Here is a 17,559-nt window from a genome sequence, read left to right on the forward strand (position 1 = left end):
GTCGGATTGCACAAGTCTACTGAACAATCCTACATAACATAACAGACATGGGAAGCCCAGCTCCCCCCTTTTCCCAACACTGTTCAGCTTTTCAATCAGCCGCCCTTTCACGTCTATGAGGAAGAAGAGGGAGCAGCAAATCCTGGAAGCTGTAACACAGAGCCGATGACGTCATTGTTCAGCGCACCAATCACACCGCCTCTTCTATGACCTCTGCGATCTCTGGTCATGTTACTGTTCCCTTTACTTTCTCTGCGTTCAGCTGCTATCATCTGTCAGTTTGGATCGCACGTCTTATATGAACTCTATGGAACTCATGAGTCAGGCTGGAAGGAAGATCTGCCTCCTATAAGACAGAAGCTGGCACAATGCAGGTGATGGTCATGGGAATGGTGATGCTCTCCTGTCTTGGAGGGTCACTATCAGGAAAGGTTTTCCAGACTCTGTCCCACCTGAAGCCACAATACAGTGGCATAGCGCAGACCTTCGCTGTACAAGATCTCCTTCATCGTCTGATAGGGGACCGCGCTGACGATTTCGTGGTCACAGTGGACAGTGATTTGGCCGGCAGCGATGGACTGGACACTTATCGGCTGAGTTCGGTGGCTGGAGGAAAGGTGGCCATTGTGGGCAGTACTGGAGTGGCAGCTGCCACAGGATGCTACAGCTATCTGAAGAAGTATTGTGGCTGCCACATCTCGTGGTCAGGGGTACAGCTACGAGTACCATCGCCTCTGCCTGTAGTGGCATCACCAGTCACTGTGAAAACGCCAAACAGGTGACAGTTAGTCTTTATTTAGAAGATTGGGAGTCTGCATGCAGAATTTTGGCAAAATTCACCTTAAATATTAATGTCGCCTCAAATATTCATGTTCAAAGTTAGTATATACTTGAGTTATAAGTAAACCTGTAAGCGGCCAGGGTAGTTCAGTCAGAACATATGATGAAAAAATACATAGGCAGAGGATGCTGAACATCAGTCAGTATATTTAGTACAGGGGTAGGCTTGGCACTTCAGCTGTTATCAAACTACAAATCCCATCATGCCTCTGGAAGTCATGTCTGTGGCTGTCAGTCCTGCAATGCCTCATGGGACTTGTAGTTCCACAACAGCTGGATTGCTGAAGCTTCCTTAACATATATGTAAAGGTGGCCATACAACTGTAGATTTTCTCACTAATATACACACTATTGCCAAAAGTATTGGGAAGGCTGCCTTTACACGCACATGAACTTTAATGGCATCCCAGTCTTTGTCTGTAGGGTTCAATATTGAGTTGGCCCACCCTTTGCCGCTATAACAGCTTCAACTCTTCTGGGAAGGCTGTCCACAAGGTTTAGGAGTGTGTCTATGTTTGACCATTCTTCCAGAAGGGCATTTGTGAGGTCAGGCCTGGCTCGCAGTCTCCGCTCTAATTCATCCCAAAGGTGTTCTTTCGGTTTGAGGTCAGGACTCTGTGCAGACCGGTCAAGTTCCTCCATCCCAATCTCACTCATTCATGTCTTTATGGACCTTGCTTTGTGCACTGTTGCGCAGTCATATTGGAACAGGAAGGGGCCATCCCCAAACTGTTCCCACAAAGTTGGGAGCATGAAATTCTCCAAAATGTCTTGGTATGCTGATGCCTTAAGAGTTCCCTTCACTGGAACTAAGGGGCCAAGCCCAACCCCTGAAAAACAGCCCCACACTATTATCCCCCCTTCACCAAACTCTACACTTGGCACAATGCAGTCAGGCAAGTACCGTTCTCCTGGCAACCGTCAAACCCAGACACGTCCATCGGATTGCCAGACAGAGAAGCGTGATTCGTCACTTCTCTAGAGTCCAGTGGCGGCGTACTTTACACCACTGCATCCGACGCTTTGCATTGCACTTGGTAATGTAAGGCTTGGATGCAGCTGCTCGGCCATGGAAACCCATTCCATGAAGCTCTCTACGCACTGTTGTTGTGCCAATGTGAAGGCCACACAAAGTTTGGAGGTCTGTAGCTATTGACTCTGCAGATAGTTGGCGACTCCTGCGCACTGTGCGCTTCAGCATGCGCTGACCCTGCTCTGTCATTTTACGTGGCCTACCACTTGGTGGCTGAGTTGCTGTTGTTCCCAGTCCCTTCCACTTTGTTATAATTCCACTAACAGGTGACTGTGGAATATTTAGTAGCAAGGAAATTTCACGGATGGACTTATTGCACAGGTGGCAACCTATCACGGTACCACGCTTGAATCCACTGAGCTCCTGAGAGCGACCCATTCTTTCACAAATGTTTGTAGAAGCGTCTGCATGCCGAGGTGCTTGATTTTATACACTTGTGGCCATGGAGGTGATTGGAACACCTGAATCCAATGATTTGGAGGGGCGTCCCGATACCTTTGGCAATAAAGTGTATATATGAAAATCTCATCAGAACATGCAATAATACCATCAGATCCTTGACAAATGTTGTTCGAAATTTAGTTTGATGGTAACATTTGATTTTAGAATGAATGGAGTTTCTTGAACAAAAACCTAATTTGCTGTTTCATCACTGCGGTTGAAAACGATCATCGATTTCACTCAATTCATGGAATTCTACTGCTGTATGGCTAGCTTATGTCTCAATTTTACCTGTTTGAATCCCCTTTCTCCCTCTTTGTCCACATCCCAGCCTCCATATTGCTACTTTAATATAATAAGCAGCATTACTGAGCAATGGGAGGATCTGGAAACAGAAAGAGATAGGATAAGCTTGACTTTTACAGGAAAAGTCAAGATCTGCATATAATTTCACCTACTTAGATCTCTTGTTCTGCTGATGATTTTGATTGGTGCTCTTCATTGAAGGAAACCTTTTGCTAATGCATTGTTTTACCACATAATCAGCTTCATTTGCTCATGTCTGCAACAGGTTTACTTGAAATCTGCAATATTACAATCGCTTATAATATTAAGAATGATTTGCATGTACCATCGTATTCTTTCATGTAGTGTATTAGAGGCATCTGGTAAAATACACACATTTGATAACTATACAGTTGAAACTACTACTTTAACTATACTGTTCAAAAACCAATTCATATCCGTGCATTTAGCTCACGCTATCACATGCAAAGCGTGCTGTTGTGTTGCATTGGCATTCACCCTGAATAGCACCCTAAACGCATCTTCTGGTGGCATGTTTTATTTTTTTTCCCCCTGAACGACAATGCAATGCATGCTTTTGTGGTACCTGGTGTTGCAGTCAGGAGGTGCATTGAGGGCACAATCAAAATAAAAGGCAATGCAACGCACCAGCACACCTAGTGTGTGGGGCATTGCATTGTGCAATAGTGTGCACCAAACACACAGCTAGTGTGGCTTTACCATGCAATTCTATAGTGTGAACTGGCCCTAATACAATGCCTAATACTAAATGTTACACAAGATTTTGTGCATGGCTGGAACCTTTAGAAACACATCATGTGATGCATTAAGCAACATCCTTCTGCTCTGATTACCTTGTTTCCTAAGCATTTACTTGTTTTACTGGTTTGAATTTGGCTTAAAATAGTTTATATTGATATAACATAATAATAACATTGTAAATTAGTACAAGATAACTGTAGTCTTAGTGATAATAGGAAAAATAGAGCTGCAACTAACTATTATTTTCATAATCGATTAGTTGGCAAATAATTTTTTCGATTAATTGCATTAAAACAATATTAAATGCCATCTGTGGAGTGTTGCAAATATAGTTTACTTCAGAATAGAACCGCATGCACAATTTTGTGCAATCACATTGGGAGGCACGGCATTGAGATACTGAGCATTCCGGTGTGGGCGATTGCACTGCGGGTGAGAGGCACGCAGCAGAATTTGTCAGGCCGAAACCGAATTACTTTTTCTTCCCATCCCTTTTTTTTTATAATGGGGGCAGTTCTGTTTAACCCAGTTACAAATGGACAGGAAGCCTCTGTACTGACCCGTTTCCTGTTCATTCATAAAGTGAGCAGAAAGTAAATATTTACTATGTCCCTGTTCAACTGATGTAGAGCACTTCCTGTTCATTCAGCACTGGGGACATAATAATCACCATGTCCACAGTTGTTTAAAAGCAGAGTGAACAGTACTGATTACTGGGTGTTTGTTCTGCACAGGGAAGGGTGGGTAAATATCTGACCTATTTACTGATACTCTGCTCTCTATCCTGAGCTGCTCTGCCTGTCCCTAGAGCTCTCTCCGCACCGCCCTGACAGCAAGTCTTTCTTCCCCGCTGGGCACCGGATGCAGAGGTCTGTGTTCCCCCCGATCTCCGCTGCTCTGCCAATGTAGATGGGGAGAGCAGCGAGGATCGGAGGGGACACAGACCACAGCATGCACCGGTCTCCCAGCAAGGAGAAGAGAGTGGCAGGAGCAGAGCTGATGCGACAGCGGTTGGGGGAGCTCTCCTCATTGCTTGGCACCGGCTGCAGCAGCAGGGATCGGAGGGGGCCCAGAGCCCATAAATCACCTACTCCCAGCGGGGTGGAGAGTAGCAGGGGATCCAGATCAACTAATCGATGAGTATCGTTGGCAACGATTCTCAACATCGATAAATAGATTAGTGGTCTCAGCCTTAGAAAAATATGAGGCCGGTATGTATACAGAAAAAAGCTGCCTCTTTGCTTCTGCTGCCTATACGCACAGGTCTACTTTGTCTAATGGTAAATCTGTTGTGCTTTTGTGCAATAGGATATCATAGAAAAGGCACATCAAAGTCATGAAGGGAAGGGCTGGTCACATATAGCATACTTTTATATTATGGTAAATTTACCTCCTTGAGTTTGCTGTGTTTCAGCAATGGCCGCTCCACACTCTCACTTGCCGCTGCATAGCCGCCATCATCACCAAAGCTTCTTTCTCTGCTCCTGCACACGGGTGATACAGTTGCATTATCCTGGTAGTATGTGCCACTTTTTGGGAGCGTACATAAGCTGAGAGTGTACACTAAGCATGCACAGGAGTGTAAGGAAAGGAAAAACTGCAGAGTCCTTCTTTAAACAGAGCCTTGTAATAGTGCTGGTGATTGGTCAAGTGGTGTCCTATAGAGCCGGTCACATGCTGATCCATACCTGGAAGTACGGGGATTTTCATGGCTGCCATCAGCAGAATGGAACTATGGGAGCCAAGGACAAGTGTTGCTGAGGAGGGAGCAAAACTATTATGTTGTTTTGACTTGCCTACAGGCAAATCGCATGTTTTCTTGAATCCTGACGCTTAAAGGAAAACCCCTGGCAAAAAAAACCCTTAAAACCTTATCCTTGCAGTGGGGCTTGTTTTGTCTAGGGGGCTCAAAGTTTTTTTACTTGCCTGATCCTGTCTCCCATGGCAGACGATGCTTAATACTTCTCCCCTTCAGCGTCCTCGCGTCTAATGCAAGTCAATGGAGCAAGTAAGTGGAGCTGCATAAAACCTGATGACCTCAGCAGTCCTAAGACCACCAGAGCGAAGGGGAAAAGAGACTGCAGGGACCGGTCTAGCAGCCTGGAGGGAGTCAGCAGAACTGAGGATTTTGTAAGTAAAACCACTTTATTAGAGCCCCCTAGACAGGTTTCCCCCTTGCCTTTGGTCTTCAGACATAAGAGGAAGTGAAAGCAAAGTGAGTGGAATTCCCACATTAGACAGTTGTCACGCAACATTTGTCCCTTTTTGTATGTCTCTTCTGCCGAGTGTAAGCAGAAAAACTTTTTACAATTTCCCCTCTTGCTTTCATAACAACATTTAGGATTTTCACCCACTGTCTGTCTTGGAGAGAATGGTCACCAGGACAGATAATGGGGTGAATCTCCCCAACAGGGACACAGACCACAATAAAAACTTCAGCTGACTATACAGGTGAAACTCGAATAATTAGAATATCGTGCAAAGTTCATTTATTTCACTAATGCAACTTAAAAGGTGAAACTAATATATGAGATAGACTCATTACATGCAAAGCAAGATGTGCCCCATGTGGTGAGCTGCACAAAAAATGCAGACATGCTGCATTTTTTCACAGCGCACTGGACCACTCTGCAGATCACCGACGCTGCTGTGCAGGGACCTGAATGGAGGGTACACATTGTGCACTCCACATAATGTATAAAAACCAAATAAAATTGAAACGTGAGAGCTCTGGCAGTGAGTGGCAGACCTCGCACTACTGGAGCTGTCACAACTCACTGGTCCTCCTAAAATGCTCTGCTTTAGTAGACAAGCTAGTGTGAATGGGCCTTTTAAGTAGCACAGATTATAAAGGATTGCAAAAAAATATTTAGAATTAGGAACTTAACCCCTTTGCTGCCACCGACATGTTTTACTAACGCAAACGCGCGTCGTCTTCCATCTACCTACGAAGATGACTTTTGAGCCATACATGTTGGATATTGCTGCGTACGTGGAGTGAGAACGATAATTCTACGGCCATTAATTATGAATAACTCTAAAAGTGATGACCTGTAAAAGCTAAAGCGTTGCCCATGAAAAAAAAATTGGGTATCGTTTTACATTTCACAGGTGCACACAGTTTTGAAGCTTAACATGTTTATCTATTTACTCAGCACAATCTTTTTCATATTTTACCAAAATATTGAGTAATATATTGTAGTTGTGTGCACTAAGGGCTTGTTCACACCAAATACAGACCAGATCTGCAAGCATTTCTGCACACAAAATTAGCTTAGTCTATTTACACTTTTGCAGTCAAAGTTAAGAAAAACCCTCTGTTTTTGTGTTCCTATTCACACAACATAACGAAAAAAATATGCAAAAACAGCTCTGGCAGCGAAAGGTAATAAGCAGGTGAAAAAGAGTAAACATGCAAGTAAAGGATATAGAAATTAGTGATGTATTGTACACGTGGCTCAGACATCAAACAATGGAATATCTTTCTACAAACATGAAGCATTGCATTTCGTAAATCGGCATGTTTGTGTCTATGATGAAAGGAGGGCAGTAGGCTGTGTGCAGATGTCTTGGAGGAAACAATAAAAATCGTCTGGGAATATACTGATCAAATTTCAGGTTGGCAGGCTTAGCTAGGATGTGGCATTAAGGGTCATGCATTACAAACATTCCCCAATTGAACCCTAAATAACCAGACTAGATGAATAGACGCTTAAAAATTATGTGTTTTGACTAGATTGGAGAAGGGTCAGATCTGTAGTTCTGTCTGTGTATTTTATGGGGAAGATTTTCTCACTAAAGGAAATCTGCAATGGGGTAGCAGACAGAAAGAATAATCTGTAACCTCCCAGAAGAATCAGATGCAATTGGTGGAGGTGCCCTCCGCACACCTTTCAGCAGTCCCGGCCAACAATCAAATAAATGGTGCTCGAAGTAACTTCACGGATATTCTTTCTTTAATCTGTAACCTCCACACTCCAAAACTTAAAAAAAGAAACCCTGTAAAGCTTCCATTGGTTAGACATTCAGAAGCCCTAAAAATGCTGCTGGGTGCCCCATCTGGAATGTGATATCAGCAGCCCCAGCAGCAGAGGTGGCACCTGGTGCAGCTGCTGGGTGTAGCCCGGTGGCACATAAGCACACACTTGACATCATCACGCACACGTGTAAGGACATCATGGGCCCTTAACTACCAGCGGCCATCTTTATGGCAAAATGACTGTCAGCCAATGTGGTGTCACCCCCTCTGATGGTGTCACCCGGGACAGGCCACACCCTCCCCACCCCCCTTGTGACACAACTCCCCAGCCGATTCAAAAGGTGTCACTCAAAAGTGACACTATATGGGTGGAGGGCTGTGTTAGTAAATTAAATTGACTTTTCCTGCAGAAGTCAATTTTATAGCAAGTTCACACATTGCAAGTGAATAAAAATATTTATAGAAAGCAAATACCTGCAATTTTTCAAGTTGGTGACGACTAGGTCTCCTCAAGGAGAAACAGATGTAGTGGAGAGGGTTCTCAGGGTTAGGAGAGGTTTTGAGAATATTTATTACCTTTTATGTATAACCGTAACACACTAGATGGCTCCATGTCAATTGATCACTTGTACAACAAAAATAAGCTTTTTCATGTACTGATGTTGAAGGGCTCATTTAGACAGATGTGCACGCAGGCAGTGTGTGTCCAAGTGGGAGCACCCAGACCCTCATGAATGTGCAAGTTTGGGTGTGCGTGACCGCAGGTAATTGCATGCAGCCGCGTCCTCCCATAGGGAAGAACAGGCTGCTGCATGCAATTACATGCACCTGTCCCTTTCGGGATCGGGTCATTTTACGTGTGTGCACGCTGTACGGATGTGCACGCCCATCTGAATGGGCCCTACCTCTACAACATAAGAGGTACCCAACCACCATCCCAACTTAAAGTGGTGGTAAACTACCAAACTGTAGTTAAGATTTTGTGCCTCCATGAGATGTTTGCCATAATGTACTAGAATGCATGGCATATTAGGAGATTATGCTCGACTTATCTTGCATGCGATTTCCTCCAGAGCTGCGATGTCAGTGCTCTACTCCACCCCTGCTTTCACCTTCTGGGTTCATCTTGTTTGGCCTCTTGATTTTATGGGATGATGTAACTCCCATGCATGCACACGGGAGTTATTTCATTTCGGCACAGGGCCTTGCTGAGTATTGTGCATTCACGGCTCGGTGCACACAAATGCTGACAGGCAGGGAGACCTGTAAGCTTTACTTCCACTTTAATGCATTGCATTTTCCAATGTATATATTTAGTCAGTTTCATACTTGAGAAGTACAGAATCAGTTTTGTTCCATGAGCCAGTCACTCACAGATCATTGCTAATACTAACATGCCGGATAACTCTGCGGTATATTTATCGGTATCAGGAATACAATTCCTAGTCAATGGGGACATTTGTGGTCTTCTACACTTGCAAAGGGCATCACAAAGTGGATGATGCCATGCCTACAGACTAGAGCAGTGCTCCCCAACCTTTTTATCGCCGCGGACCGGTCAACGTTTGATAATTTTACCGCAGCCCGCTGAGGGGGGGGACGTTGATTGTTTATATTTTAGATTGGAATCACCTGTCCCGATAAAATCCATATTTCAAGTAGGACTCATGGTATTGTCAAAAGTTTACATGTTTCTTTGATGTTGAAGGCCCTTCTTCTGTCTCTTCACTGGGCCTTTTCTTTTTCCCAAGGAAACTTTCTAACGACGTCTGTTTCGTACTCATTTTTGCTATATTTGTGGGTTAAATTTGAGCAAACACAATATTGGTGCGGCTTTAGGTGACGTCTCTCAGTTCCCGGTTAACCTCTCGTCCTGGAAAGTCGCACAAACCAGAGAGAAATACACCACAGTAAATAAAATGGAAATAATGTAATGTTCCTTGGGCGGCCCGGTACCATTTGATCCACGGACCGGTACCGGTCCGCGGGCCCAGGGGTTGGGGACCACTTGACTAGAGCATGTAAACATCTACAGGGCTATTCACAAAAGGGTTAAGAGTTTGGAGAAGGCAGGAGAAGTGAGCAATCTAGGACAACATAGCTGAACTGGAAAGTGAGCTGAATTGGGGAATTGTTCCAAATCGGCTATGTTGTCCTAGATTGTTCACTTCTCCTGCCTTCTCCAAACTCTTCACCCTTTTGTGAATAGCCCTGCTAAAGTGAAGCAGTTGGCCAAAACCAATCATCAAGTCACTATCAGAATTGTTGGTGGCTTTACATTTCTCAAGACTACAGTTTCTGTGAGATGACATACTCATAAGCAGCCTGTAGAATATGATTTTTAATATAATATTTTTATGTCTTGAAGATTTAGGGTGGAAGAAAGTTTAAAAGGAAAATTGCTTCCGTTCTTGCATAAACTCAAAAATGTGTTTAATTACAAAGTTACAAATGATTACAAGATAAAAGGCATGAATCAAAATATAAAAAGTTATGTAAATGTATAAGTAAGTTCTTGTAAAAGTTTAGTGTGTGTGGGTCTTATTTGTATGTCTGTCTGCCTCATGTCTGTGTAAGAATCCTTCTGAATGTGAATAGGTCCCTCTTTCCTTTGTGTCCATGTCCCGCCCTACTCTGGGGCATATGGGCTTTAACTGCACTCTGAAACTACTGGTAGTAGTGAGGGGGATGGGAAAGGCCCCCACCTTTTACTTATGTTAACTTACGAGTTGTAAACCATTCAACTATCCTATAAACCATATAATGTTGCATGTATCAATATTTATACATAATTCAATGTTCTTTCTTATATGAATAACTAACTAAATTAAGAAATATTACAGTAAAGAGATATAATTCATACTTTGTAAACACTTCATAAACTTTGATTCAATGGGGGTGATTTACTAACCTAAACACACACACACACCAGGTGTGTGTGATTTTCACACAGCAAAACGTATTTATCAACCAAAAAGTCTCTAAAAGCATATTTCCACTAATGCCATATATGGAAAAATCATGCACATGATGCATATATAATGCTGCTTCACAGTTTAGACAAAAATGGTTAGCTCATGCATTTACATTCCTGGATTCATCAACGCAAGCAACATAACATAGAGCTAATTTACACCACATTACCCTGCAATTCATTGCAGGGCTTTGCACAACACACCTGCTGGGTGTGTACACACTACAAAGGTGTTTCGATTCCTCCCATAGATCATGCTGGGAGGGAACACACTACAGAGGTGTATACACGTTCGTGGTGTGTTTAAAAGGTTAGTAAATCAACCCCAATATGTCTCACAGCCTTTCTCAGTAATTAGGAATGTGGGAGGTTCTAACCAGAAGGCATAATTGATGAGTACCATATGTGCAGCAAATACTACTTTCTAGAAAACTAAAATCATGGACTTTTATAAGTCAACTTGCGTATATATCCCTTAACTGAACAAATGTATATAGAAAATCACTCATCACTTCTGTTCATCACATGCATACATAATACCCTTTAACACAGCCCAAGTATTGTATCAATCATTGGTTTGGGGGCGAGATCAGACTATTTACCGCTGACCATAAGAAACGGTAATGCAGAACGCTTTCTGCTTTCACGGAAATGTTTTTGCACTGGAGATGCTTTTGCTGTGCTTCATTTGCATACATATGAGTTTATTTACTGATCTAGTAGAAACTGTTCACTGAGCAATTGAATGCTCATGGAGTCAATGCAGCAGAATCTGTGTTCCCCTCAATCTGTAAATCACGTACAAACAAAAATCCTTTTTTTTTTTTTTTTTTTTTTTCATGATTGGATGTTCACAGTGAAAATAACTTCACCTTATTTTCTAAGCTAAGTGAACACTCACTTTGCAGGGTAAACATGGGATTACAGGCGGCTTTCCATAAACACAAATTTAGACATTAAAAAATGTAAATAAAGACACAAATTGGAATGATAATGGCACTTTTATTGGTTTAAATTTCAAGATTAACTTTATAACCAAACTAATAACCAATTGTTGAAAACAAATGAACCAATTGCTCAGCCATTAAAAGTTAAGCAATAATGCCATAAAACATGCAAACCAAAGTTATTCCCCCAAAGGGGTAACAGGCCAGATAAAAAGCTGTGACAGGTAAACAGAAAATGGGGGGCTCGCTGTGCTGCTAGTCCAGCCGACTGACACTGAGCACCTGGATCCAGCCTTTTATAGGGAGAGGCATAAGCCTCAGAACATTTCAGAAACCGCATGAAGAAAAGATTTTCTCACTGAACCCATGAGCCAGGCAAGGGGAGTTCTTAAAGGGGCAATGACCGGAGAGGAGAAAACAGAGAAATAAGGAAGTGGGCCCAAATGAATTGTTGCCTAAAAGAAGAACTTCAGAAAAAGCCGACCTGTGACAAAGGAGCACAGGTCTGCTCTATCGATCGGGAAGTGAAGAGAAACATGCATCAATCTGCTCACTTCCCCATCGTCTCCCTGCAGTGAGTGGTCACTGTCAGTCACAGCTCCCTGCAGGGATTCCCCCCTCCCCTCTCTGATCCTCCAGCGCTCACAGTATATCGCGGGCAATAACCAGCAATATACTGAGCTTTGGTCATGGGAGGACGCTAGAATATGTCCTCCCGTGACCCTAAAGAGAACTATGGGGAAAAACACTTACCCCATAGTTCTCTCCCTTTCCCTGCCACCGACGTAAGACATACGGCGGAACAAAACTGTTCCCAAAACGCCAGGTCAATATGCCTTACGACGGTGACATTCACCGTTCTGCTATAAGCTCATGGTCGCTTTAGCGACCATGAACTTATATCAGAACTGTTCCCTGGACTGTCCATGTTAAAAGAATAGCTGTCATCACTGGCTGACAAGCCGCTGATGACAGCTATTAACAAAAATTGCAGGCTGCCCCCCCCCCTCCACACCGCTGACACCGCTGCCGCCAGCATCTTCAGCCTCTCCTCCCTTCATGGATCCCCGCTGTTTCCCCCCCCGCTTGTATGGACTGAGGCAGCGAGGATCCAAATAGAAATGGCCGGCGTGAGAGTGCAGAGGGCGAAGAGGACAGAGGAGTGTCATCCTGTCAGTCACTCCAGTGTTTTAAATAACTGGGGACACTCATGAATTTCTGAATGGGGAGTAGCACAAACTACAGAGGCTTCTACCCATTCAAAAACTGTTGATAGTAAATATTTCACTATCAACAGTTTCTGAATGAATGGGAAGCCTCTGTACTGAGTGCTTTCCATTCATGTAGAACAGAGGCTGTAGAAAAAGAAAGTGAGGACTCTGCGTCCTCAATTTCTATTTCAAAAGGGAAATGTGTGGATCTGGACCCCAGATATTTCACCATAGCACCTCCAACAGTAAAAAGAAAATAAATCAAATGCAAAAAAAATTAAATTATAAAAAAAAAAAAAAAAACACACCCCGCCCCCCCAAACACACATAACATGTGCACCATATTGTGGTGTACGCCATGCCCATGCGCTGCAGTGCATTGTTAGAACGCATCAGTGCATGATTTTTTTTTTTTTTTTAAAAAACATTAATTTAACTGCGGCAGCGCATGACAAAGCTTTGTTACGCATTGCCATGCGTTGTGATAGCTTGTGTTGCAATTAAATATATGCCTGTATCATTTTATCACAACACAAACACCAACACAGCTTACAAACAATTAACATAAGTCGCTTATTTACAGTTTTGCGTTCCTTTTTTTTTTTTTTAAACCTTTTCGCAAAGAGGCGCAATTAAAAATTTGAAAATATTTATTTATTAACTCAATATAGTTTTAGATTTAGTCAGAAAATCATTTTTTGTGCACTAATACTGATTTTAGTGTGCTTTATCAATTCAATTGCGTATGTTTATTGGTTTAATATTCATTTGAGCAACTTTCGCGCAATTATCGCAGGGCCTACAAATTTAGTAGCACCATTTTTTTATTCTACAGGGCCTGTGCTTTCAGAAAATATATGGTTTGGGGGGTCTTTTACAAACGCTAGCAACGCAGCAGTTGAAAATCAAATCAATGGGAAAAATTGCAAAAATGATGTGGCCAGCTGAGGTGCAAAATGTTCCGGAGGGCTTGGCAGCGAAAGGGTTAACCCTTGCAGTGGGGCTACCCCAGCACTGCCAGGGTTAAGTGCTGTTTTTTGTCTAGGTTAAAAAAAAATTATACTCGCCTCATCCTTAACCCTTGAAGTGCTGGGGAAGCCCCACTGCAAGGGTTAATATCTTCTTCTTTTTTTTTCCCCGGAGTTCTTCTTTAGCCATTCTATACTCTTTTAGTAAATCAGCTCCATTGACTTGGACAAGGTAAAAGTGTAGTTTAGATGAAGCAGAAGAAGACATTTTGAAAGTGCAAAGGAAAGCCCGGTAAATGCAACATGCTGATCCTGTAGGAAGACTGTGGGACCGCATCATCTAATCAACGAGAGGCTGACCCGGAAGTCAATTGAGAGAGTGAGAGAGAGAGCACGCACGCGGCGTGCGGGAGCGAGGTCGGGGAACCTGAGCCGGGGGCCGGTGGCGGGAGCTAACCGGCGGCGGGATCTGACCGAGAGGGGGACCGGTGGCAGGATCAGAGAACGGCAGACCAGAGTGAGCACGCGCGCGGCAGCGGAGCCCGGGACCGGAGGTCGGCGGGGACCAGAGCACAGCTACAGCTCGCGGTATACTGCGAGGCCACAGCTGAAGCGGATCCTGACAATTATGTACAATTATGTCTGGATCCGCCCAGCTGTGCGAGACGGAGGTCGGCACCAGGAGGTCGGTGGGACCAGAGGACGGCATTCAAGGGAGGACGGCAGCACCAGAGGAGAGGTGGAAGGACGTGCAGTAGCTGAGCGGAGTGAAAGAACTGCGGGGACAGGAGGTCGGGAGGCCAGACGGAGGACCGGTGGCAGGGACTGAAGGAAGGAACGAGACGTGACTGGCATCAGGAGCAGGTCGTATGAAAGAAATTGGGGAGAGGGGGCTGTAGGGGGTTTATAGGATTTGTATTGTTGTAAACCAGAGGACGACATCAGTGGTGACCAGTGGAAGACATCAGTGGTGACCAGAGGACGGCATCGGGGGTGGACGGCAGCACCAGAGGAGAGGTGGATGGACGTGTGGGAGCTGAACGAAGTGAACAAACTGCGGGGACCAGAGGTCGGGAAGCCAGACGGAGGATCGGTGGCAGGGACAGGTCGGCCAGAGAGGACGGAGGCTGAGGCTGAAGGAAGGAACAAGACGTGACTGGCATCAGGAGCAGGTCGTATGAAGAAATTGGGGAGATAGGGTGTTTATAGGATTGGTATTGTTATAAGGGGGGGGCGGTAAGAGCGTTAGAAGGTAATTTAATAGTGTTACATAGAGGGGAGTGAGAGTGATTAACATATAGTAAGAGTGATTAACATATAATACAAAATAGAAAACAAGGGGGGGCGGCTACTTTTGTATATTGCATATACTGAACTGTTAGTGTTGTATATTAAACTGTTAGTTTTTAAAAAGTATTACAATACTATTATAGTGCAAAGGGGGCAGCGGTAGTACTTAGAGTTAAAAGGGTACATATGTGACTGTGTGTATATACATATGTATATATTGCTTTAGGGAACATTAGAGTATACTGAGTATTTAACCTCCCTGGCGGTATGATTTATGTCAGGAATTTTGTACCAAAAGCGGTACAATTTTTTGCATGGAAATTTGTTGTTTATATTGTAGGCCTGTAATTCTTAGTAAATCTTAGGAATAACTCACCTAAATCTGTCCAAACAGGACAAGTAAGTGTCACTTTTCTGTGCAGCCCCGAGTCTGGCTCGGGGTTACCGCTCCTAGCATTGAAAATTCACCCAGAGCCAGACTCGGGATTACCGCCAGGGAGGTTAATTATTGTATAAAACCGTAGGGCGGTAGAATTAATTAAAACCAAGGCCAAAAGTGTAATTAGCCACGTGATAGGAGATTAACTCAACCCCAGGGCGCTAGTGTCACTATCTCCAGGGCGCTAGTATACATAATACCAGGGCACTAGAGTAATTTAATTTAACTCCAGGGTGATAGAGTAAGCTAGACCCTAGACAGTCGTAAAATTTAACCACAGGCCGTTGGTATAATTTAACCCCAGGGCGCTTGTGCAATTTAACCCCAGGGCGCTTGTGTAATTTAACCCCAGGGCGCTAGGGCAATCTAAATCCAACACCTAGGCGCTAGTGCAATTTAATTTAATATAATTTAAGCGCAGGGCATTGGTGTAAGCTAACCACTGGGAGATAGTATAATTTAACCCAGGGCTGTGGTGTAATTTAGTTTAACAAACAGGTTATTGAACATGCCACTTGTGAACCACTAAACCTTAAATAAATAAATAAATACACAAATAAGTAGTCTCGATTTACATAAAAATAATATAATAAATAAAGCTGGAATAAAATAATGTCTTCCATGAGTGGGTATGCAACCAGGCGCATGTCGTGCACAATGTATGCGTTCCTTGAACATGCGTTCAAGGGGGAATACATTTGCGCTAGATGTGAGCGAGTTGTTTGTTTGGAAACCCAGATTCTGGATCTAAACAAGAAACTGGCAACACTAAGGAGCATAACAGTCATGGAAAGGAGTCTGGACATAACGCACCAGGCTGTCGTGGAGGGGGGGTTCGGAGGAGCAGGATCCCGAGGTGGGGAGCTGGGTTACTGTTAGAAGGCGGGGGAGAGGGAAGAGTTAGAGAGAGGTCAGCCCTGATCTGATTCACCCCAATAAATATGCCAAGTTGCATGATGTTGGGGATACCTGTTCAGGGTGGACACTGCTGGAGCAGGACGCATCCTCTATCCGCAAGGGGAATGACTGCTCCAGCGAGGATGGGAGCGGGATGGAGGGTCATGAGAGGCAGATCCTGGTGGTGGGAGATTCCATCATCAGGCGGACTGACAGGGTAATCTGTCATCAGAACCGTGAGCGCCGAACAGTGTGCTGCCTACCGGGGGCCCGTGTTCGACACGTTGCGGAACCAATTGACGGATTACTAGATGGGGTTGGGCATGACCCAGTTGTCATGGTGCACATCGGCACCAATGACAAAATAGGAGGAAATTGATGTGTCCAAAAAAGGGAGTTCAGAGAATTAGGTGCTAGGATGAAGGAAAGGACCTCCACGGTAGTATATGCACATAAGGGATGATATCACATCAAATAGTGGAGAAGACGAGGAAACCTTATGGCTGGAGCTCGATATGGCGGACACTAGCCGTAAACTTATTGTGGGTATTTGCTATAAACCTCCGAATATAGGGGAGGAGGGGGAGGCAAATCTATACTCCCAAATAGAAATAGCTGGGAGGGAGGGCAATTTAGTCGTGAGGGGCGACTTCAATTACCCAGACATCAATTGGGCCAATGGTACCTCAGGATCGACAAAGGCGGGCCGATTTCTGAACATGTTGCGAGACAATTTCATGGACCAGATGGTTGAGGTTCCAACTAGGAAAAATGCCATCCTAGATTTAATCATTACTAATAATGCAGAGTTAATTGAGGATATTGTAATTGGGGAGACACTGGGTAATAGTGATCACAATGTAATTACTTTCAATATTGAATGCAGGAAAGGAAAGAGGGCTGGACGGACAAGAACCCTAAATTTCAGAAGGGCAAACTTCGATAAACTGCGCAACCTAGTGGGGGAAATAAAATGGGAAAACTCATTTCACAACCTAAACTCAAACCAAATGTGGGACTGCTTCAGGAACACATTACATATTGCTATTTCAAAGTGTATAACTTTGGGTAACAAATGCAAAAGATCAAAGACTAAACCTATATGGCTAAATAAAACTGGAAAACTTCATGTTAAGGCAAAGAGAGTGGCATTTATAAAATATAAGATGGAGGGGACGGCATTGGCGTTCCATAACTACAAAGAATGTAATAAAAGATGCAAACTAGTAATCCGGGAAGCTAAAAAAGAATGCGAAAAGCATATCGCCACAGTTAGTAAAAAAAAAACCCCCAAAAATTCTACCAATATATTAACAGTAAAAAGGTAAGAAAGGAGCAGATAGGCCCAATAAAGGACGAAAACGGGAAGTTACTCACAAGTGACAAGGAGAGGGCCGAGGCGCTGAACAATTTTTTCTCCTCAGTATACACTCAGGAGGGAAACGGGTTCGACGTACGTGATAAAACACATA

General features: G+C 43.8%; 1 protein-coding gene across 1 annotated transcript in view; it reads left to right on the forward strand.

The window, feature by feature from the left end:
* Positions 1 to 359: 359 nt before the first annotated feature.
* Positions 360 to 17,559, forward strand: part of NAGLU (N-acetyl-alpha-glucosaminidase) — a 44,261-nt gene continuing 27,061 nt past the window's right edge. The window contains exon 1 of the mRNA XM_018570849.1: positions 360 to 778. Within this exon, the coding sequence (XP_018426351.1) occupies positions 369 to 778 (410 nt within the window). The 5' untranslated portion in view covers positions 360 to 368. The remainder of the gene's footprint in view (positions 779 to 17,559) is intronic.

The sequence above is a fragment of the Nanorana parkeri genome, unplaced genomic scaffold (genome assembly GCF_000935625.1).
Source record: "Nanorana parkeri isolate BGI_ZX_2015 unplaced genomic scaffold, ASM93562v1 scaffold1612, whole genome shotgun sequence".
NCBI classification, from domain to species: Eukaryota; Metazoa; Chordata; class Amphibia; order Anura; family Dicroglossidae; genus Nanorana; species Nanorana parkeri.